Source organism: Psittacula echo (assembly GCF_963264785.1).
Source record: "Psittacula echo genome assembly, chromosome: 13".
NCBI classification, from domain to species: domain Eukaryota; kingdom Metazoa; phylum Chordata; class Aves; order Psittaciformes; family Psittacidae; genus Psittacula; species Psittacula echo.
In genome coordinates this window covers 4828293-4853008 of record NC_137749.1, presented here as the reverse complement: position 1 = coordinate 4853008, position 24716 = coordinate 4828293, and the positions used below count along the sequence as shown (strand labels likewise).

Genomic DNA, 24716 nt, shown 5'->3' with positions numbered 1-24716 from the left:
TCCAAACAGAACGTATTTCTAGCTAGGGAGAAACAGTGGAGGCTTAAACTTTCAGAAGAGACACCACATGGAAATTAGTTGTCAATACTTATCCCCTGAATTCTTTACATGACAGGAGATTATTTATAGTTGACTAAGAAACGAAATATTCTTGGTCCACTGTGAACTTAGTGAATTTAAAATTCTTCTGTTTTCAAGATAGTTAAAGGAAAAATACAAGAGGGAAAATTATTCTGTTTCAACGTACAAGACAAACAGGAAAGTAAAAATAAAAACACTTGGTAATTTCTTCCTCCTTCATATGTAATGCCAAAGACACATCTTCTCTTCAAATGAAGAAATAAAAGAAACAGCTTGAGTAGCAATCTAAACAGTCTCCTTGTGGGTCATATGTCCTTAATTATGATGTTTTATTGGAAATACAGAAAAATTGTTGTTTGTCTCTTGCTCATCCTTTTCATGCTCTTATATTCTCTTTTTACAAATATTTTTGGTACTTTGAAACATTACTACCATTATCTGTATGACCCAAAAGACAATTTTTCACCACCTCATCTTGCCCAGTTCATCCTACCGGTCATACCATTTCCTTGTTCCTTTCTATTTATATTCCACTTCCTAAATCCATGAGTAGCAGAATAACTGCTGGAAAACAAAACAAAACAGAACAGAACAAAGTGAAAACCAAAAACAAACCATGGACAGTTTGGCAAAATTCTTTCCCTGATTATGAAAACTGCCTCATCATTTCTCCTGGTGATTCCTTCCCCTCCCCATCTTCTGTCCCAATATATACTGTAGAACTGAAGGCATCAAGGTGTGGTTAAACCCAGAAAACCAGCAAAGAGTTACACTTTGTCTTTGAACTTCTCCATGTAGTTTCGTAACTCTTTGGAGTCCCCCAGGTCCATGTCCTGGCACACCCACTTAATGTCATCGTCATTGCTACTTAGGATTGAGTTGACAGTAGGACAACCATCGTCAGGGGGGATGGTAGTGAATGTTGTGAATTTTACCCGCTTCCGTTTAGATGTTGGCGAATGTAAAGGTTCAGATTTCTGTTCTTTTCCATGCTTGCCCCCTGAGTCAGCACATCTGTGAACCTGGCTCTGGATGTTCTTCTGAGCGTTGCCATTAAGGAGCTGGTTGCTCTCCTCACTACCCGAGCCTCGGTCAATAATAGTTGTGTGCTCATCCTGCTGAGGCGATGAATCTGCTGTGTTCTCCAGCAGTTCTGCTTCATTTCCTAGCCAGACCCAGTCATGGGAATGGGTCATGGTGGCCTGTCCTTCCACCAGAACCTGCTTGTGACGGTACTTCAGTGCAAATGTTGCACAGTTTATTAGGAAGACTAGAATTGCCAGGCAGAAGACCCCTAGCAGAGCATACATCCCAATCTCCAAATCGCTAAGGCCCCTGGGTGTCTGCACCAGGTCATTTTCCTCCATGCCTGCATTGCCTTTTGGTAGGTCTACTTGAGCAGGGAAGTTGGTGAAGTCTATAGGAATGTTCTGCAGCTGGCTATCATCCGAGAGTTTGCCACCATCCAGCCTACTGTTTTTAATGACTTTATTTTTTATCACAGATTTTGCTGTGGTGCTGACTTTCCTGATGGCTCCTTCCTCTCGCTCTGCTGAAGAGCTACCATAATAGCGTCCATCCTGGCCATACCGCTCCTGATCCGACACTTTGTGCCGCCGGTCACTAGCATGGTTTTCAATCTCATCAGCATCATAATCTCCACCTGTATCGGAGTCTGCATCATTCTGGCCAAACTTGACTTTGATGTTGCCATTCCCCACAGCCAGGACACTTTTCCTCTTGGACTTTTGGCAGGCTTCAGAAATCATCATGTCCACCTTGATTAATGTGCCTTGACCTTCACCTTCTGCTGCCACAACTGGCCATTTTAAGGCAACATTCTGGCGGATTGAGACAACAGCTTCATCTAATGATACGGCAGAAAGGGAGAAGTCCTTAGAGTCATAAATGTCCAGCGGAGTAACAGAGCTGTCACTGAACTGAATCCAGGTGCTTACTACAGCTTCCTGAAAGGAGAGTGATATGGTTAAAGACAGGGTCTTAAATAAAACAGCTCAAACCATTGCAGCTCATCAATCTCTCAGCTCTGAACAGCAGCTGGAGAAAATGGAAGACAATGGCTCTGCACTGCATTTAAAGCAAACCAAGCTTCAATTGATGGGGCAGAAAACTGGTCACATTTTTCACTAAAGGTTCCACTGCTCTCCTTCCTGCTAATGTTTTGCAAAAGAACATAGAAAATAATCAATATGAATTGGGTACCAAACTGTACCCATTAACAAGCTACAATTTACACGATTTATAAAGAAAGTCATTCCTGTCATACAAAAGCTGAAAGAGACAAACCAGAAAAATTACTACAGGCACTTGACAGAACACTTATTTTCCTCATGTTCTCCATGTAAAGGTGTCACAGGGAGCTGTCAAATTAAGCAAGGCATAAATATCTTAGCAGGAATAAGGAGCTACCACAGTATCTTGGAAGTGGTTGGAGCAGAAGATTCAACTGAAAAGAAAAAGACTCATGGAAGAATTACTATTTTGCTGGAGAAACGTTTATTTTAAGTAGAACACACTTTATCTGTGAGATAATTAAAAAGTCTGCCACATTTCTGTGTCAAGGAGAGGAGGCCAGGGTTTCTGGTATGATGTCTATGATAAAAATACAAATGGCCTGGATTTAATTGGACTGTCTTTGTTCTCTGCAGGTAGCACTGTTAGAAGTCATCATTAGAAGAAAACACAAAGCTAGAGGTCAGCTCTTTGCCATTTGAAATCCCATCCAGATGATACAGATATTTACTTCTCCACGTCTCAGTAGCTTTCTTTGCAGGAGATTTCTTTAGTGTTTCATTTGCTCTATGTCTTGCCTGTTTAGGCAGCAGACATGCAGGCAGATTGCCTGAGTGCAACTTCACACAAACCTGAAGTTCTTTTCTTCCCAGACTTAAACTGCAGATGGCCCTAATAACTTTACACTTGGGTACATCAGAACAACTGGGCTGAAAATCACCATCAGAGAAAAACATTGCCACCCTCCAAATGGCCAGTCATAATGCAAATTTACAACCTAATATGGTTTTCAATTGGCTACAATTTGTTATGCTATGGTTATAAACTAAGGGAATTGCTACCCTTCTAGTTAAATTTAAAGCTCTTCAATGAAAACAGCAAGGGGCATTTAGCTGTGCAGAAGGTTGGGCTATACCGAATATTTAATTTACAAAGCGCTATCAGCAAGTTCTTGAGGGACTGAAAGAGGAAAAATAATTTGGCACAACAGGAAAGAAGGCAAAGTTCTTGGTGATTCAAATGCACTTCAAGCAGCTGAAACAGAGCCAGGGTAGCTCAGAAGCTGTGAAGGGAAGGGTGAACTGTGTAAGGAAATTAAAACAGCTGATCTTTCGTTAGAGAAAAACCCTGAAATGGCTGAAGAGACAGAAACATAAAGCTGCAGGGCACAGCTTAGATTTATATCATAGAAATCTATAGTAGAGCAAACCCAGTCATGGGAAAGTAAAGGACTTTTTTTTAGTGGATACGTGTAGAGATGCATCTCCTCTGGCAATTCAACACCCTATTGCCTCCCTTCTGGCTAAAACAAAAGGACAGCCCTGCATACCACTGGGGAGGCGTGTAAGATACACTTGCTTTTCATCAGCCTATGGAAGGAAAGAACACCAGCATCATCTGAAGCACACATCACAACAGGCTAGATATTGTCTGCCAGCATGGCTCTCTTTTGGAGAGCAGAATAAGATAAGTGCAGAATTCTGTACAGTTAAGAATGGAAATTATGGAGGCCTGTGCCTCCTCCCATCTCCGCTGGGAGGGGGCTTCCATAATTCCACATCTCTACAGAAGGATTTACATTACTAAATCCTTTCTGCATTCCTTAATAGCCAAACACAGCATACCTAGCATTGCAAAGCCCCACATCTGATTATGTCCTTTACTATGCAAGTAGGTTTTACCAGTGGTAGAACAGCATCTCTGAGGAATCCAGGGTACCCATCCAGACCCTGGAGAGGAGCATGTATGAGAAGCCACATTCTTTCTTGCCTTCTTCAAGATATCCACATCCCTGTTTGGCTTTCTTATCTCAATGCCTTTCTGCTTTAACAGCCCTCAGGCACCTTCTAGGTTAAGAGGTAGCCAGCATGCAGAAAGTCAGCCCAAATGGCTAGAATTTGATGAAGTTGTAAGCAACTTCAAAACAACTTTTATTCTTCATACTATTTCTCCACTATCCTGCATTCTTGGGTTTTATGAAACAGAAACAGAGAAAAATGAAACAGCAAGTCAGCTGAAATCTACAGGCACACGTGATTTACTATAGGTAACAGAAGTGTGCAATAGCTTAGCCATTATTTTCGACCAGCATTGGCATTTTTTATTTCCAAGAGACCCTTTTTTTGTAGGAAGAACCAATTTTTTCACAACACAACATTGTCATGCTTATACTATGGACACCATTAACTAAAGGGAAAGAAAACAAATGAGAGAAAGAGGGAGAGGATTTCAAATCCTGCCAAAGTATATTGTATCAGCCAAATATTCTATTTGGCAAGAGATCATCTCCTCTCATTCACATCACTAAAGGAAAGCTGAAGGCAGGGGAAGGAAGTGAATTTCCCAAATGATTATAAATTCTGAAAAGCTGTAAGGAAAAAAGAAATGATTTAGTGCCATGTCCTTCAAAGAGCTGTTTCTGCAAATCCTATGTACTGCATCAATAAATCCCCTCCAAATCTCTGACAAGGTCCTCCAATTACTATCAGCAGATGAAGATGGATTGGAGACTTCTTACCTGCAAAGTTGTTGCCCCTAGTTTGGTGCCCTCAGCACTGAGGTGACAAATACTTGTGTTCACTAATTAACAAGCATAAGCAATTACTTCTGCCTCTCCAGTCTTTCTTTCCTCCTCTTTTCCTCTCTTTCACATGTGCACACAGACACACACACACACTCAGTTGCACTCCCAGAACAAAAGAACCACTATTGCCCATTAGTGCCAGTGTCTCTTAGAGAACAGATGGTTTGTATGGTGACTGTGATGATGTGAAGACAGATAATGTGCGTTAGATCATGTTAATGACAGCAAAATCCAGTCCAGAGGAGATGAAGAAACTGCTTCCTACAACCACTGTCAATTATCAAATATCATGCACATAAAAAACTTTCTTTATCAAGACACATTGTGTCTACATTTTCCCTTGTGATTTTCCTGGTCCCTTCCTCTCTTCCAGGTGTAACTTCAGCAAGCCGGCCAGTTCTTGATCTGTTTTAATTCCACCACCTTTTCTGGCCTTGAATTACATTGTTGCTTGTCAGTCCAAATATGCCACTTGATAAATTTTCTTGGATGTTGCATTTTGCTTTTTGTTAAAATGCAAACGATATCTTCCTCATTATCCACTTGTTACATTTAGGTGGGTATAACAAAGGGGAAAACACAAGGGTACAGAAGTAACACGGCACACTAATGGAAACCAACGGTTCCCAAGGAACTCAGTGTTGCCTGACCTAGAATACTTCAAACCCTGCTGTATGAGTCACCACAAACACCACTGTTTGCTATGTCTGTTCCACCTAGATAAAACAAGGAGGCTCACACTCCAAAAGGCAACCTGAATGCAGGAAGCAGAGCTGGTTTGGAAGTTCAGAAGAAAGCCTGTCATACAGAGATCTAATGAGTCCCTCTGTGCTGGGACTCACACAAGTTGCCTGTGAAAATCTGGGAGCCACACTGGTGATTATTCTGCCCTCTAAAGCATACAGCATTTGAAAATCTGCTTGTCCTAGGATGTTCCACTGAGCCCATCTGTAGCATCACAGTCAGTGATAACAAAGTGTCCTTCAATACCTCCTCAAAAAAGCTGGGGTCAGCTTGATACCAGGCCATGCTATTTTGTATTCTTCAAGCAAAAAATAGGAGAATAAAGTGTGTAGGACTGGTTGTATTTTAGAGAATTCTGCTGCTTAGAAACACAGATGTGAGGACTTATCAAGTATATTTGATTCTATTCCATGCTCAGAATAAAGAGGCCTTTTAATGGTCTCCATTCACTAAAGCACAAATAAAAGTATTTGTGAATAAGCCCTCAATTGCAGGGGTCAGCTGCAATAGTCCTGGAGTGAGGCAGGACACCGAAGGAAAGAAATGGCTGGCTGGATGGCTCTGCAGAAAACAAATACATCCCTCTCTCCAATAAAGGCAAGGGAATACTGTTCTCAGCAGCTTCTATTAGAACAGCTCTGATTGTTCTGTCTGGGGACTTGAATGCTGAAATGGGTTTCCCTAACAATTTTGTCACATGAAATATCAAAGTATTACATGTGCGTTTATTTTTAAACCTGTGGGTTGTGTAGTAAAAATTGGGCTTGATCGTTACGATGTGGAAATGAAAGGCAGCCAAGACTCAGATCTTAATTCAAACCATGCATTCCCCTACTGTGTATTTCTTTCTCTCCTTTTTGTCCAATCTGCTAATGTGACATTCCTTTCCAGTGGGAATTTGCTTGTATTTGCAAGGGAAGAATTCAGATTCTTATCTAACAATACATCCTTTCTTCCTTTCCCATGCTGCTTAATTCCTTTGTCATCCTTGTGAGCCATTACATCGCTCTGTCAGCTTAAAGAAGATATAAATACAATGTAAGTGTAATTTATACTGCCAGAATGTGGTAATGAATCCACACCATAAAAATGCTCCTAATATCCGTTACTTAACTGTGTGATGCCAGTGAACTCTCAGAACTAGTTTGCGTGAAGGACATAAGCTAAAACAGGACATACTGCATCGATCCAAAAGGCAGGGACACGCAAGTAACTCTAGCTTGTCATCTTAACTCAGGTAATGGCGCCCAGCACCTTCACCTCCTATCAGAATGAGAGTGGATCTCTTGGAGGACACTCCCTGAGGTTATAGATGACCTAGCAGGGTTGGGTCTTCCCACTGATGTCAACAGGAGCTACATATGTGAAAGAGAAGAACTTGGCCTTTAGGAAGCACTAGCATTGCTCTTTTCCCCACAGAAATGGTCTTCAGTTTTCTAGTAGCACTGGAGATACATTAATGCCCACAGCTGTTTATTTAAGGCTCTGTTTTTTTCTTTCTTCACTCTCCCATATTAGCTCATTAGACTACACATAATACCCTACAGTGATGAAAAAGCCATGATATGACTGTGAGTTTCCCTGCAGAGCCGACTGAAATTTCAGAGTCCTTGAAGCTCACTCAGACCAGAAAACACTTCCACACTCTAGGTTTTCTTTGATTTACATTTTGAAGAAGTCTTTAGGATGGAAGTATTGATTTTAGCAACCATCAGCAAGCCAAATGGAACAGCCTTCCTACCTGAGCAGATGGCCACTAAAAACAAGACTGCTCATGGCCATGGATTCCAAATTTTCTGGAGATACATCGACTTTGCCATTTAAAAGTTGGTCAACCTGCGTTTATTTTTAGGCACCTAAATCACTGATCCACTTTCCAGTGCCAGTTGACTCAAAACAAAAAGGAAGTATGGGCTCAGCATCCCTCAAGGTCATCTCAGGTAATTATTTGCCCAACTATAGACAAAGTTAGCTAACTTATGCAGACATGGTGTGGCCATTATAATCAAGGAACTAATCTAGTCACTTAATTCATTGAAAGAACATCACAGCAAAAATACTGAATTCATTCCTATGATACTGAAAGATTTGTAATAGCACAACCTGTATAAGACTTTATGCCTTCCATTGCACTCTACAGATGTCCTGCTTAATCTGCTAGGGACAATATTGTGCTTGCCAGAGTACCAGTCACCCAAGGACATTCACTAATTGATATTGAAGCTTGGCTATTGAAGGTGCCAAAGTGAAGCCAAGGAAAACATTTGACTAAGAACACAGTGGCTGGTTTTTTCCATATAGCAGTGCTAAGGCATATGCAATCATTCTTCAGAAAAATAAAACCTTCAGCTATCCGAACTGTTTTTCAGTTGCATCAGCAAGGTTTGCATGAGTTATTTGGGCCTTTTTATAAACTTGTTTGAGAGTAAAAGACACAAATAATGAAATCCTTGCAACATTCAAGTCTATGCTTACTTCTGGGCTGTCTCCTTGAAAAAAACCCTCTTTCGAAACGGCTTGATTTTCAGAAAACAGCACTTGCCTTCTGAAATTCCAGCTCCGTAAGGATCTCAGCTGATACACTCCAAATCATGAGTCACCGCTTGCAAAATTTAGTCACAAGCATTCCTACACTTGCATTAATTAATCTAAGGGCAAGAGACTTAAATGTTATACCCTTCATCCAAACTGCAAATTAAAAGATGTATGTGACTCTAGAAGTGACTCCTGTGCTAACACTATTTCCTTTGATGCATTTTCCACTGTGAAATCTATTCCTGTCTTCTTATTTTAGTGGTGCAAATGCAAAGTCCCTAAGGTCTCTTTTCAATGCCCTTCCTTGGGCAAGCTCTGTCTATAGGCTGAGTAAGATTTAGGCCTGAGAACAAATGAGTGTCTTACAATAAGGTAAGAAATGTGAATTGTACATTAGGTGGAATTCAGGCCTCCGGGATGAAGGCATTGCCAAAGTACCCCAGTAACTAGGACTGTGCTCAGGATCCACACTGACCGAGCACAACGAGGATCAGGGCTGCAAACACTCACAGTGCTTGAGCAGGAACTGATCCTCATGAATTCCCCACAATGAGGAGTGATGCTCCCAACAAAGCCTTCAGCTGGGAAGCAGGCAGGATGCTTCACTTACTCCTGGTGAAGAGGAGGTGGTAGGAAGACAAGCCTGGCAATGGGGGTGGGCAGGCTCCAGACTGGAGGAACTGGAAGGAGAGGCAGAGAAAGTGGGATTCCACAAGATCATGCTACTGCTCCATGTCTGCAGGAAACTGGGACAGAAGGCTTCGTGCATTGAAGGAGTGGGAAAAACTGACTAATCTGGGACTAATGCTAAGCAACCAGATTTCCCTGGGTGTTCCGGATCCTGGTGCAGAGAAGGTTTTCCACTGCCTTCTAATAAAGTCTAGTCTCACAATGACAGCCTGATATGCTCAGATACTTCAGTATCAGAAATGTGCTACTCTGAGAAAAATGAAATTGTCTTGCAAAATAGTACCAACTAAAACAAAATACGCCACTAAAACTGTTCCATAACACAGATGCTGGGAAAAATAATTCCAAAACAAACCACATTTACACGTTTTTACTCTTTTGTATGACTTCATAACTTGCCAATTGTACTGATATATAATGACAAGTCATATTATATTGCCATATCATAATACAATAGGAGACGTCACGTTGTGCACTACTGAAATGCCCTGTCATATTACGGCATAACCTGATGTTGATGAATATCTTTGCATACTCTGGACAGATAGTCTATAAATCTAAGAAGCTAATAATATATCTGTACAACCTTTCCAGATCCACAAGTTCTTTTATCTGCAATCAAAGCCATGATTCTTCCAATCATGCTGCAGGACAAATGGTGCTCTGTCCTACATAACAGAATTGGGTTAGGCAGGCTTTAGCTTTTGCTTTTACAGTCTTTGTCTAAAGACAATATGCCAAACACGGTTTCTAAGCCCTGGAGAAGGTTATAAATGGGTTAATTACATAAGATTCTTATGTTTACAGGATGCAGTAAACGGAACAGATGGGCAGCATGTCCTTCTAGTTTGGACATTTTCTGTCACTAAGTTATAAAACAGTCTGAATTATTTTTATGTTACAGAAAATTAGGTAGCAATAATAATGGAAATGAGTCATAAAACTTGAGATCTCTCCCTATCTATGTGAGACAAAATACAGCTTCTGTGAGAGGAGTAGCTGTGGACAGACTTAACTGCACGGTCCCCAGTCCCACTCTTCAAGTTAACTGAACTGAAAGAGCAATGAACATATAGCTTGTTCCACTGCTACTGACCCTGGGTTTTAATCTGTTCCAGAGCGACTGTTTGCCTTGATCTGGGGGTGTTCTCCAATCTTCTTTTCCATGTGGGTTGTGACCTGAAACATGCTGCTTCAAAGACTCCCTTTATAGATATAGGAATTTGCTGGCTTAAATTAAGTAGGATCGGCACATGAACTGATAACCCCCCATAAAACCATCTAAAAAATAGGAGAGAGGAGCCTGGCAATCTGCTGTTGCTCCAGGAGGGAAAAGAAACATATTTGGCTATCTTCTGCCCCTATTTCATAGCTCTTAGAAATATTAAGTTGTTGTGACACAGAGAGCTCTCTGCTCTCTGGCATGGAAAACAAGGGCATGCTCATATAGCAAACATGGATCACTGTCCAAAGACTGCCTGTGTTGTGAAAATAACAGATGTTGCATCATCTAAAGAAAGGGCATTAAAAATTTAAATGATGTAAAATATATTTTGGTCTAGCCAGAAATTTTACTGCAGATTAAATCCATATCTGAAGGGAAGACAGGAGAAGACAACTCCAGAGTACCTCTAGAGGAAAGCAATTTACATGGACAAGTACTACACCTACATTTTAAGTCTAACTTCCAAACTTATGAATTATCATCTGTATGCCATGTTGATAAAACACTGCCCCATCCCAAAAGGCAACAACAGTAAATATGGAGTATACACTACCTGCTTAGGGGTATGAAGCAACTCTTGGGCAACGGTTGTAGCCACAATAGCCCGACTACTTGATGCACTTGGCTGAAGAAAGAGCGAAAGCCCAGCCACCATCTGTACTCCAAGGTCTGTTATGGTCACTTTGTCATCTAGCACAGTCACTGTCTTCTCTGCCAGGATGGAGTCAGACAGAGGAGACAAAACCTTTGGAGAAACACAAAAGAGTCAACTTAGGAAAATTTAAAACCCCTTTCTTAAGGTCATCATCCCTTCTTGTCTCCAAAGCTTTATGCACAGAAATGAAATGGCAGAGCACACTGAAAATGCAGTCTGATTTCATTAGCAGGGTCAGAAACACATTCAGTAGAAAGGTCATGGCCACGAACATTGCATCCAGTACTGAGAGCTGTACTATCTCAGCTGTGTTATTTTCATCACTTCACTTGAAGAGTTGACTTAAAACCTTCTGCCCCTGTTATTCTGTGTCCCAGTATGGTTAAGCTCATCACACATCCCAATCACTTCAAAGGGAGGTTAGCAACATCCAGGATTTGTCCTTTGCTTCTTTGCTTGGAAATTCTCATTTCTCTGTCTTTTCTGTTTCTGATGGACCATCAAGGTTGTAGGATACTCTTCCCTTTAATGAAACTAAGGGCCATATTGCTGTCTTTAGGGAACTAAGGATAGCCACATGCTTGTCTTCTCCACCTTCCTCATCTCAGATCTACAGCCTAGACTAGCTATGCATTTATGTATTGGCTTTAGTCAGGATTCAGCAGGGGCAGAACTGGGACATGGTGTTGGCCATTTGTGCCTTTCCGGGTTATTAACCAAGTTGTAATTTTTTCCCCCGAATTAATGTTTAAATAAATCAAAAGTAACTTGGCACAATCTAAAGATCTCTGTCTCAAAAAGTCAAAATGGTGCCCGTCAGCTGACTGGTGGTAACCTGCATCCATGTGGGGCAAGAGTTCTGCCTGGAAATGCTGCCTCTCTTAAACATCTCTGAAGGCTCTATGGCTCCCAGCTTCTGGCCATGCTGCGTGCCTCAGACCACCTCTAGTTTGGATCACTGTCGTTGGATAATGCTCTGTGTGACACTGTAGAAGGTCATGGAAACGTAATGGGAAATTACCCTCTTTCAAGATAGCAGAACACTACTGCATTTATTTATACCCCCCAACACTAATTCTCTAAGGGAACGGCAGAATGTGGCAGTCTAGAGCACAGTACCTGCATCGTTGTCATTCCCACTTCCCGTCCAATCAAAATCCTGCCTTCCTGCAGCTTGGCAATGTGAGGATCTTCCAGTTTCATAAAATCCATCACCAGGTCTGTAATGTCAAACTGCCAATCTGAGCCCAGCAGGTAGTTCAGCTGACCCCAAGGGCTAGAATCCTCAGCTACAAATTGAGTGAGGACTCGCACCATGGCATGCTGGTACTGCAGAGTGCATCCTCTTCCTTTCCGCTCATCTTCATCCTCATCATCACTGTCCCTTGTGGGTCTGTTTGCATAAGAAAATGAAGCATAAAGAATTGTTTTCAAGAACATCAGTGAAAACTAATATTAAGAGTGCTCATGGAGAGTATCCCTTTAAATAACAGCCCTCCCTTCTGGTTTTTTTGGACCATTGCTGATTCATGGTTACCTAACATGATGAAGAACCATACAAATGGACTATACCACCGGTATACGCAAACAACAACTACTCTGTAAATGGACCTTACCAGAGTCCCACACTCTGTTGCACAGGACAGACACATGCACAGAAGCAGAACTCCCACAGATTTTAAAAGCTTTATTTCATCTGCAGATGTCCGGTGCAAAGCTGGGAATTCAGTATTGTTGTTCGTCAGGGGAAGATGCTTCATTTTGGGTGCAGATGCTGCAGCTGTTCTTGTTTGCTGACAGTTAAAATCAACTCCATTCATTTTACAAAAACACCGAAGAAATTTAGCAACTCAAACCCACCTTTTGTTGGAAACAACTGGGACTCGCCAGCCTTTTATTTGGCTCAGTTCTGTGTCCGAAATGTCGATCTGAAGTGGCAGGCGTGGAACCCAGACTGTGATTTGCAGAGGAGCACTCAGATACTGATAGGTGAAGTTCACAAGCACATTCACCTTGCCTTTCATTTCTTTGCCATTGACAAAAACATAGTCACATCTGTCAGAAACCTAAGGGGGGAAGAAGGAAGAGAGAAAGAAAGAAGAAAGGGTAATCACTGTGGCAAAACAAGCTCAAAGTGTAACCCTGGCATCTCAAAACCCAAACCAAACAAAAAATGCTCCCTTCTCTTTATGCATATTAATGATGGCCTCTTACAATGGGAGCAGCTGAACACAAGAATCCTTCATTGACTCAGGAGGCATAATTATGCCTAAAGACTGGATAGTACTTATGAAGCTGGTGGTTGATTTTCTGTTTATTATGCAGTGAGCCACTAGCTGATCACAGTGCTGTGGAATTTATACTGAGCAAGGCTCCTTCATGGCTTGGTCAAGAGGAGCCCAATAAACCAAAACAGGTCTCAACAGAGGCAAGCAGCAAATCAAAGCTCTACCCTGATGAGTACCTTCATCAGGGGATGACGCTTTCAGTCATCAAGGCAAAGCTGCCTCTGGAGTGGATTTCATCCACTGAAGAGTAACCGAAGTCCACTCATTTCCCCCACAATAAACATTATCTATGTATAAATGTTTACATTTTGATTAAGGCTGTAATATACTTCTGAACATTGCAGTAGATTCATCATTAACATGTAAATGCTGTCCTGAAATATAAGCAAGCATTATGATAGTCATGTAAGAGTTACATTAGTAATCACTTCTTTAATCAATGTTGTAATTTACAGACCATTGAATTTTCTCATTTATTACGTTACCGAGTACTAGTGATAAAATCACTCCTGAATATATAAATCACTAGGAGAAATGCAGATAGTATGAAGTGACTCCATGTGATAAAGGCATTGTCATATCTATTCCTAAAGGTGTCATAAATGTCTGGGGAAATCCTATAGCACATTAATCATACATTAAGCGGCGGGCAATGAGAGCTGTAACAGCACTAAATGAGCTGGTATGTCTGCAGAAATTAACAGTAAACCCAGCAGATCTCAACTCCTACTCTTGCTCCCATCCTGTCAGAATTCTATTTCATCACCCATAACGAATATCATCAGTGGTAGCAATGCATCTCCCCACTTGAACATATATTTATGCTATCATCTGCTCCCTTTTATCCCCACTCCCATTCCCAATATAATTTTATTCAAATGAAGATTATCAGCTGGAAATGCTTATGTCCCCAAGCTAATCAAACAGATGGATGTCCTCCGCGACCACAGACACAAAAGCTAAACTGTTCCCAGTCCTGTTTGCATTCTCTGTCAGGTTTAGGCACTGTTCACATTCTGGCAAAATACGTGGTGGTGAGATTGCAAAAAGGAAACTTCAGAGAACATAACACAGACATTTCTATGACTCATTCCCTAAGAGGGTTATGCTGCAACTAGGCTCTGTTGACTGAAAACAGTACTATGCACTACAATACCTGACCCATCTGTCTGGTCAGGTTTCTCCCTCACACCATCCAAGACAGGTTTAAAAGTCTGAATGTGGCAGAAATGTTTTCATTTTATCAGTATGAATGGCATGACCTAATTTAACATCTATTAACTTGAATGGCAATACAGAAAAAGGTTTACTTCACACTAGGCTGTTCAAGAATGACCGTTTCATTTCATCTAAAAGTACTATGCAGCAACGGTCCATAATATAATACCATGCAGTAATTCAGAACTGTTTCATAGATAGGTTGCTCTTTCTTTCTATGCTGCCATTGCATCAGCTTCACCCTGAGAGAGGAAACATCATTAATATGTTTCTCATGAAAACTCCAACTGCACAGGCAAGCAAGGGCTATGTGTCATGAGTTACAACCTTGACTTCCTGATCATGGAGACATTTCTGCCTACAGCAGCATACAGCTGGTAAGACATATCAGGGGCATTCAGCTCCTGTGTTTGAGCTGCTGATGTCTAACACATGCCTTGCTGCTGTCTCAGTTGCATGGAAACAGGAATGGCCAGGGGGCGATTTTCCTCTCTTGATGCTTGGCAGTGTTACTACTTCTCTCCCTGAAGCTGCTTGTGTTTCTCTACGAGAAATGGAAACTCTATGAAGTATCTTAGACCACAGACCTAATTCTTAGATGGCTAAAATTAAGAAGAATTCACATCTAAATAATATACCACATATGAATGCTACCTATGGCACAACATCCTCAATGAAGGTCAGGTACAAGGAAGTCCTGGATGACACAGACTCTAATTTCTGTCTTGCTCTGTAACCTCAGGAAAGACAATTCAATTCTCTGTCCATTTTCCCCCACTGGTGTAAATAACACAACCCAGGGAGCCTTGGTCAGCAACAGAGAACTGCACTGCACTTGAAGCACTGAACAGCTTCTAGAGCTGAATGGGAGGTTGTGAGTGTGCCTAGGGGAAGGACCCTGTGACTGGCACATTTGACAAAGCAGCTTCAGATATGGCTCTTTGTTCTTTAGCCCTACCTTCCTCTGAGCAGAAGCTTTTTGGAGGCTTGTCAATAAGATCTATTGCTGCTTGGAGCAGCAGCCATTGCCACCCTGCACCGGGGTCCATCCCATTCATTTCTATGGAGTTCATCCCAAAGACAAATGAACAAACCTTCCAAGGTAGTTGCACAAGTTGCTTATTTATGCACATAGTAAACCACAGGCATACGCTGATAAAAGATTTCTAATAACATACTCAGCTTCAGACTGACCAAGTCTGGTCTAGATGTATGATTTAATATTATCTAAAGCCCAGTGTTGTCAGAAACAGAACAAATGCAACTGTCAGGGGAAAAAAACCACAGTAACAATAGTAGTAAAACTGCAATTCCTAAATGGTTCTGGGCTGAAATCCAATCTCCATCTGTATTTGTAAAGCTGCTACATGCCTTCATGGCCATGCGACAAACAAATGGCTAAACAAATATATACAGCATCCTAAGGAGATGGCTGCTGTAGCTACCATGCAGCCTTTAAAATGGCTACAGGTTAATATTTATTACTGGACATGCATCAGCAATAGTGGCAGGTCTTTATGAGTTGCACTGAGAAAAACATTACTCTCTTCCCCAAGTACAAGGATTGCTAATGCCCTTACACATGCTCTTTCTTCTGTTCCTGTATTTCTGATGAAAAGGTAGCACACAGAGAGTACAGAAGGAGCAAAGCCTGTACTGTATTGTATTACTGTATTGTATTACTGTATGCATTTTAACTGTTGTGCTTTTGGGTATCCATTCTTGAAGCAAAACTGATTGCTTCTGACAAAGAAAGGCAACAGACTTCCTAACTAGTGCTATACAGGGGATGAAAGGGAGAAAGTATCTCAGCGTCGAATTCACATTGTGTGTGTGTGTGTGCTCCATATCTACAGTATTAAGGGTACTCCTAATGAAACATTCAGTTGAAGCTTTTCCATAGTCTACAGCTCCTGTAAGCAATACACCTTGGCTAAGGTTTGCTATAGCAGGCTAGCAGAATGAGTGCACGTGGGTTTGCTTCCCTTGACCTTGTCTCACACAGTGTCACTTAAAAAATAAATAGAAAGGATTTCTCAGCTCCCTCTGTTTTCCTCCAGGGTTTTGCCAGGCTTCTCAAAGGTCCAGTGACCAGCTCTCATCTGTGAGCCCTGCCCACAGTAGTCTAAGGAAGTTGCTAATAGGAGCTGGAGACGGTGAGCAGTGATCTCTCTCCCATCTCCTGTAGTATTTCTGCTTTTACTATGAACACATCTTCCCTCTGAAAGTGCTGTTTATCTTCAGCATCAGAAGAAGTGAGAGATGATGAAGGGAAAGCCTGCTTAGCCACCACCTTTAAGTGGTTGGGTTTTTTCTACTCTGTATAGCAGATCAGCAAGAAGTTTTGCATTTTAAAGAGTTTTCTGATGCTATTTCAGCAGTTTCTTTCATTATGAACCTGTATTCAGCTACTTTCCCCCTTTTTTTCTACTTTTCTGACTTCTCTTGCCAGATTAAAACTAAAATAAAGAAGCTAGACAGCAAAAGACAAGACTAAGCACAATTCCCTAGAGGTTTCTTCGTCTTTCTTTTTTTCTGGCATTATATTTTTGTGCCCCTTTGTAACAAAGGCCATTGCTTTCCAAATGACTTGGATAGGTTCTCTCTGCAACAAATCACATTTTATTGAACTGACAGAGAAAACTACTGCCTGGAAATCAAGAGTCACTCCTGAATCACTACCTATGGCACTGTGTGACTTTGTGATCTGGAGAGTGAATGCACCTTTCCATCTGGTAACAAACGGGCTAGCTGCAGTGAATATTAAGGAGATTATTAATACCAGTTAAAGCAAAAACTCTGGGTCTTCTTTTACTTGCTCCTTTTAGATTAAGGTCTTGATCCCACCATGACCTCTGTACTGCAGAATTTCAAGAAAGGCGTATGAGCTGCATGAGGTCACCACAAAGGAGGTGACATCCAAAGGATGGACTCTGCAGCTGTCAAAGGGCTGTTGATACTTCTTTAAGAATCAGGTTTGCTGGGTTAGATTTTACAACAGATTCCTCAAATATCTTCATTCAGCTACTGGTGGAGGCAGATAGTTTCTAAAAAACAAATTTCATGTCAAATAGAAGCTAAGACTGTGTTTCAAAAGATGGTGAACTCAAAACACTGTCTGTTCTGTTTCCTATCTGTTGTACACAGGAGTGGGAAAACCGACAACTATAAGAACTAAAAATAAATGAGTAGTACTGGCTGTGTGAGCCTGGTCTAGTCTAAGCTTGTTTATTCTCCGGGTGGTTTGTCACCTCTGGAGATATCAGCCAGTCTCTGAAGGACAGTTCAGAAGGACAGAAAGAGAAGTTTTTAATATGGCAATCCTGTCAAGTTTATGAACACTGAAAATTGGCGAGGCATCAGTCCATTTCCTAGGTAGAAGTCTGTGTGGTTTGACCTTAATTCAACACCCTGAGGTTTCAAAAGTCTCAGAAATTTAAGACTGAACACAAATGAGGAGATACTGTAATGGTAGATGTCCTGCTTGTATTCATCATGTTCAAAATCTTGTATTTTGGTGTGTAAACTCATTTTTTCATTTCTGTTATACAAATGTAAATGCTGCTAAAATATTCAAAGGTTACATAGATGTTTAAATAATTACAGAAGCCTTTCTAGGAGCAAAAGGATTTTTTTCCACTATCTCCTAAAGGAATATCAATTTCAACGAAAAACTTCACAGGATAATTAGTAAAGAATTAGTAAAGTTCAAAGTAAAGTTCAAAGCTTTTCAAATAGGAAAATACTCCTAGTATTTCAGCTCAGCATCATCACTCTTATATACCAGAAAGGCAATTGAAGCTTGTGGAGGTTAAGATTTGTGAACAAAGTCATTCATTCCATTAAGGATTACAGAGCACCAGAATGACTTATCCACTGAATATACTGACATGTAATATATAGCAAATATTAGACAGTGATAATCATTTCACAAGCTTTTTGGACAATCCTTTAGAATTTTGTAATATTCATGTCCTTGCTACAGAATTTCTTCTAAGGTTTTTTTTAAACAACATCCTCTGTAGAAAGGGAATTATCATCTGTTAAATTCTAGAGGTTTTGAGAGAGACTCTATATAGCTCTCTGGTCTTGATTCCAATTAAACACTACGGTTTTATATATAAAGGAAATCCTATGCTACATCATCAGCAGGCAATGGCAAGGATTTCAAAGCCTGGCTACATAAACCTGAATAATCAGTAACCTAACTACTGGAAAACGGAAGCTGTCCCAAGGCCCACACGATTCATTTTTTCATGTTAAACTGTTGAAGTCTATAAAAGTTAAAGCTTCAGACCTGAGCTCTTCCAGGATGTCTGAAATTTATATCTACAGTTTTGTGGCACTGTCTGAGCAGCCTTTAAATTGGAAGCATCCATTATAGGAGCTGCTAATTGCTAGTGTGACTTGACTTGCCAGAGCCACCCTTCATTCCCACTGACTACAACTGGAACTGTACTCAGTGATTTGGAAAGTGAAGCCAAAAGCCTCCCTCACAGGGTGAGCATAAAGGTAAATACAGTAATGCAAACTTAACACTGAAAGGACTGTAATCTTAATAAATGAAAGGTTTGATTTTTCACATTATGTGCAAGAATAACCCTGAGAGTTGTTTCTACCTATCACCCACCAAAAGAAAAAGAATGAATTTGTTTCTTGTATAGTTGAGGAATAATTACTCCCATTCTGGAAGCAGTAATAAGGGAGTAGAGCAGGTATTGCACTTTAATAACTGATTTAAGCCTTATTCTGCCTTGCTTAGAACTAACTGTCCATAGTTTTCAATGGATAACACAGCTTGTGCATTGGCGTTGCTTTGTGCTTGTAAAAAGCTGCCACATTCCAAATGTGGTTTCAATCCTTGCAATCAGTCCTCAGGCAAAGTTCCCAGCAACCCGCACTAATACCACCGGGATCGAGCCCTGAGTGCTGGAGAACTCTGTAAAATCAGGACCATAGTTTAGAAGCAATTTGGCCTCCCTCTGCTGAGAAGGGTCTGCATATTCAGTATCAGCAGCCAGATTAGCAAAACTAAGTAGAAAGCCCCCAGAGCTAGAGACCATTTCTTAGGGAAAAGGCTGTACATTATCTAATCTCATTACAAGGATTTTGCTGGCAGCTTTACAGAGCAGAAGCAATACATTTAACTAACTGAATCTCATTCACTACGACAGAACTGAGAGAGTAAAAGGGGCACAAAATGCCAGCTGAGACCGGAGGGCATCTACTTGCTCCCAAATGACCAGCTTTTGAAGCTGAACTGTAGCTGCACTGAGGCACAGGAGCTCTCTGCAGCTAGCATTATCACGTAAACCAAAATCTGTCTTGTTTTGTGCACTCTTGAGTCAAGTAATTTCTGAAAATGGGGCTGAACAGAGAGTTTGGCTCCTACTCACTAGGGATACGCCAGACTATATATGCAGCATGGGCCTAAATATCTTGCTTGGCAAAGCAGGGTAACAGGGTGAATGCAGGGACTTTTAATTCCATCTTCACATTTTGGACTGTAGTTGCACATTTGAGAACATCCCAATGCTTGAATTTTCTAACTTGATATGTATCTGCAATATACAAATACACACTATGTAAATTATAGCTTTCAGCAGACAAGGAAAGGAGAAGTGAGTCATTGTTTCTTCTGACTGTGTTACTCAAAAGGTCTGGATAACATTGCTTATCTTCCCAACATATCTACAGCTGTCATAAGACTGATGTTATTTCTTCCATTTTCTTTCCCAGTCTTGATCTTGCAGCTTTGAACCTGATTTTGAAGCACTTTCTGTGGAACGGAGGGCACTGTTCTTGCCATTCCGCTTTGATTTTTCATTTGGGATGTATAGGTCCTCCACGCTGACATTAGTAACACATGTAGTGAGCTGGGCTAAGGCATGTGATGATGGGGAAAGAAATCTGCAAGGATATGGTTTAGAAGTCTCTTTAGCTGCCCTTGAAGCTCTTGCATATAGTGTAATGGCAAAGTAGTTACAACTTTTATTGCTGAATTTGAGTACCTCAGACCATGTCGATTTCGAGTTTCAATTTCCATAAAGGCTGACTTCTTGGGAAGCAGTGGTATACATTAATGATACATCTTCCAAGAAAGCTGCATGTATTACGGGCCTATGTTTCTAAAGCTCCTCTGAAGTTTTTCCTCTCTGCTGATGTATATTGATCCCCGTAAATCACAGGACTATGAAGGAGTACAAGGAGGTGGACTTCCTATTTGCAATTCTATTCAGAAGGTAACGTAACAGATTTACCAGAAGAAAAGCCTACAAAGTCACAGGCCTTCAGAACAGCAGCATGAAGTCATTTCCACGCTGTGATTTTCCTTCCTGTTTTCAATGCTTTTCAGTTTCACACAAACCACAGGAACACATAGAATCAGAAGAGGAAAGAGGAGCCACCAGAGAAACAGGTTGTGGGGTTTGGACTCACAGAGATATAGCTTTTGCTTTTGAGGGCTTTCAAGGCTATATTTAGGGTATGGTGAGTAGGAACTGTATTTGCAGTGCATCAGCTACTGAATATAAACTTCAGGAAGGTCATTCTGTGGGGGCCCTGCGGGTATCTGCACCATGGAGTAGATGTGACAGAGATCCCACGCTTGTTCTGAGCCTGCTGGTGAGTACCTATAGCCCCGTGCGGACACTCTGGCTCAGGACTCAAAAGCAGCGTAGCTCAGAATGAACACACAGGCACTTTACAGGTAGTCCAACTTTTCTACATTCCTTCTAGAAAGTTACACACCACTTTATTTATTAAAATGAGAGTGCTGCTACAATTCTGACTGTGTGGGCTGAAGTACCTGAAAGACGCATCAACCCTCCATGAGTAACTGCCTGCGTACTACACCAGAGGAGCACTGGCAGTAGTAGCTGTTGTTTAGATTGACCCCTCATGCTCTCACTGAAATCTTGCAGGACTGCCATAAAACCCCAGAAGTGAGCATTACATTGAAGTGACTGCACAGAATATGGCCTGTCTATTATTAGACTGCACTGGATTCCTGGAAACCCCATCTAGTGTGACTTCTCATTTCTCCCTTTGTTTTGTAACAGGGTCGCGTTAGGAATGAGACCTGTTTTAATCAGAAGTTTATCCACTTCCTTGTTATTCAGCGTGCTCATCTCTACAACAGTTGCACCTAGCTAACAAACTCCAAATAGAGTTTTATTCGACCTAAGTCAAAAATGAGCAATAAATCAACTGCATTATATTCACTAAAGGAGCTTTTTATTGGATGTTAGTGTTCTCCTTTGATCAAAATAGCTGGCAGAAACAACCAGATCTTTCTAGACAGCCCCTTATTTTTATTTTCTCCTATAACCTGCACTAAAAGCATAATGTGAAGCCTTAAATCCTCTGAGTTTTGAAGGCTTTGCAGTAAAGCCCCATACAAAGAATATATGTGCATGCTGAGGTGCAGAAATGCGATGCAAGCTTGGACGCTTACCCTGCCGTATGCAGCAGTTGAAAGGTGTGAGGGAAAACATAATGTGCCCGTGGCATGCCAGGGTTTCTAATGGAATGAGATCTTCTGAAACCCTGCTTCCCCTTGAAATCACCATCTGTATCACACTTCATCACAAACCACCACATCATTTTCTACCTCAGATGCTGCTGCCAAAAAAGGCACAGGGAAGAAACCTTAGATGCCATGAGAAGCTTTGTTTTAAGCAGACCTAGTTTTCCTGACAGACACTTATGAGAGTCCTTATTTTCATATTTGGCCATATCTCTTATAATTTTTTGCTGAAGCAAGTACAATTACTTCCAAGCTTAGATAGAACCAGAAGCATTGATTCTCTATGAGATCAGTTCTGCAATACTCATGTAACACCTTAGTTTTGAGAAGAAAATTACCAGATCTTGAACTAGCCTTGTGGAGAGCAACACACCAGATATTTAGGCCCTTCCTTAGCAATCTCAAGCATTTCCATATTCTTTAGCACTCCAGTACACCAGGTAAGGACAGGCACACCCTGATTCCTATACAACTTCATACAGGTTTTGACAGACCAATGCATTTTGGTGCTAGCACTTTCTTTAACATAACACTTTACACCTTTCCATCACGCCAGTATTTCTCTCATCACCTGTCCCCATCTCACCATCCCCTGGGCACCTGTTTTATTCTCTCTTGGTTGCATGTTTGGAAAGTTCAAAACGATCCGGGGACCAGCTAAGCCCTTCCAGTAAGTAGATCAGGTAGCAGAAACTGGTCCTGCAGCAGAGTATTATCACCCATCAGTCCATCAGCTGCAGGGAGAAGCTGATCCCCACTCGGTCAATATATTTACAAAGTATGGGGACCTCTGCTCTCTTTGCTTTTCCAGGCAGGGCCAATACAAATAACAGGCAGGATGGTTTCCCTTAGTGGTGCAAACCTGGTTTTGAATTACAAAGTCTGGCATCCAGCCCTATACCCAGAGAGCAAGTAATCATGTTGCCCAAGTATATAGCCACTGATTTGAGTCATCATCTTTCTATTTGGTGCCTAAACAATATGATAAAAGGGCATTCATAGATCTTATTTTTGATAAGGCTTTTTTCTGGAATATCTGTAATGAAACATCAAGGAGCCTGAGGGAATCTCCCCATACCATTAAAAATTCAGGGTGAGCTTTCCTGATGGCTTTTAATGAGAGCAGCACTTTAATGACTGCAGGACTGAGGCTCAAGAGTTCGATTCTTTAATAACTGCTTGTAGCTCAGCAACTCTGCTTGGAGCTGTATTCAACCTACCAGCAGAAAAATGCATAACTCAACTGTTAATAAAAATACCTATGCATGCTGCCTATCAAAGAGAAAACAGTGCTTCTAAACCCAATTTTAAGACACATTTTAAGTTTTGCAAGTATTGGAAAGCAAGGAAGAGCAGTGAAATTTCTTTGTGGTTAAATAAACAACCAAAAAGGTTGAAGCATAGCTATTTGTGCAAGATTGGGTATATTAAGACAACAGCAAAGTAGCATCTAAATAATGAAGTGCTTATTACTTTTCCTTAGGAAACAGGGTATTGTCATATAGTTCTAGAAATGCAGTTTCAAAAAGAAATTACTCCTATTAGTATTTAACTATTTATTAAACTCTTACGAATATGTCCACATGTTAGCTCCCTTACTGGCAAACTGCAACATTCCTGCATCACGTGTTACACAGCATCCAGACTGACCTTTCATCTGAACAGATTCACAAATGGACTGCAGACATTTCAACATGAGCATGTGTCTATTTACCAAAAATTAATTTCATTTCATAAACTGTTTCCACCACAAATAGCAAAATCTCTGAAAATTTGCAAATCCTAAAAGACTATTTCACCATGTGAGCTTGCTCCCTGATGTCAGCCGCATTCACAGTAAAGTTACTCATGTGTGTAAATAATTACTGGATTGGCTCTTTAAACAATATCTGCAACCTTGACAGGTATCTGTAAGCTCCATCACTATTGCTTTGGAAGTGTTGATTCCAGCAGTAGTTCCAGTCTTTTCTAGCTATTAAGCTGGAGTTCAACCATAAAACCCCCTAGGAGGATTTTCAGCCCCCAACAGTTCACTGTTGCTTTGATCTGGGATTTTGTTTCAAGTTCCTGTGATAAGCCAGGGCCAGCTGTGACACTCTGTCCTGGATCTTAGCTCCTCACAGAAATTCCTATCGTTCTTGCAGTGGCCTTTACCTACGGTTAATGTCATCCTTTACTCATCAGTCCTAATGAAACCAGGATCCCACTGTTCATTAACAACTACTGAGGGACATCTGAAAGGTAAGATCTGTAGTTCTGCTTCCAGTGACAACCACAGCAGCTGCATGTGCAGACTACTGTTATCTGAATCCATATTTTGATCTGAATACATCTCAAAGCTGTTAATGCATTTTAAAGTGAAAAGAAGCTAGTAAATGAGGCCTTTAGAGTATGGGTCAAGGCTAATACACTGAGACTAAGTATCCAGCTTTTAATTTGCCAATCATAAATAACAGCAATACAAAAAAGAGCACAGTACCATGTATACAGCATCCTCTCATGTAGCAATGGGATAAAAGCTAGTATAAGAATGATGAAATACAAACCCAAAATGTTTACAGTAGCTTCTGAAATACACATAGCATTGAAGATTCCTGATTGTCATTCTCAAGTTCATGAGCAAGACTTTTCAAACTGGTAACTTCACAAGGTATTGCAAGCCTCCTAAAACTGTCCTCTTATTCAGAGCATGAAACCTCATTTGTCCTACAAGCCGCATAACCCAGGAACCTGCAGCTATATTTGTTCTTGAACAAACTGCAGAAAAGCACCAGCAAAAGCAGTCACATTCTGCTTGAACTTCCAGGAGATGAAAAGGAGCCTACGCACGCAACTGCAATTACTATTAACGGATACAGATATATGGATCTGACTGGTAAATTCCAGCTTAGCAAAGTCAAATTTGGCTGTTGTTT

At 40.9% G+C, this 24716-nt stretch overlaps 1 protein-coding gene across 2 annotated transcripts in view; it reads right to left on the bottom strand.

Annotated features, from left to right (window-relative positions):
- Nucleotides 1-848: 848 nt before the first annotated feature.
- TMEM132C (transmembrane protein 132C) overlaps nt 849-24716 on the bottom strand; it is a gene marked incomplete at both ends in the record, with an annotated part of 209049 nt that continues 185181 nt past the window's right edge. For both annotated transcript variants that reach the window (XM_080628701.1, XM_080628702.1), the window contains 4 exons: nt 849-2048; nt 10666-10857; nt 11887-12160; nt 12628-12833. In XM_080628701.1, the coding sequence (XP_080484827.1) occupies nt 849-2048; nt 10666-10857; nt 11887-12160; nt 12628-12833 (1872 nt within the window). The remainder of the gene's footprint in view (nt 2049-10665; nt 10858-11886; nt 12161-12627; nt 12834-24716) is intronic.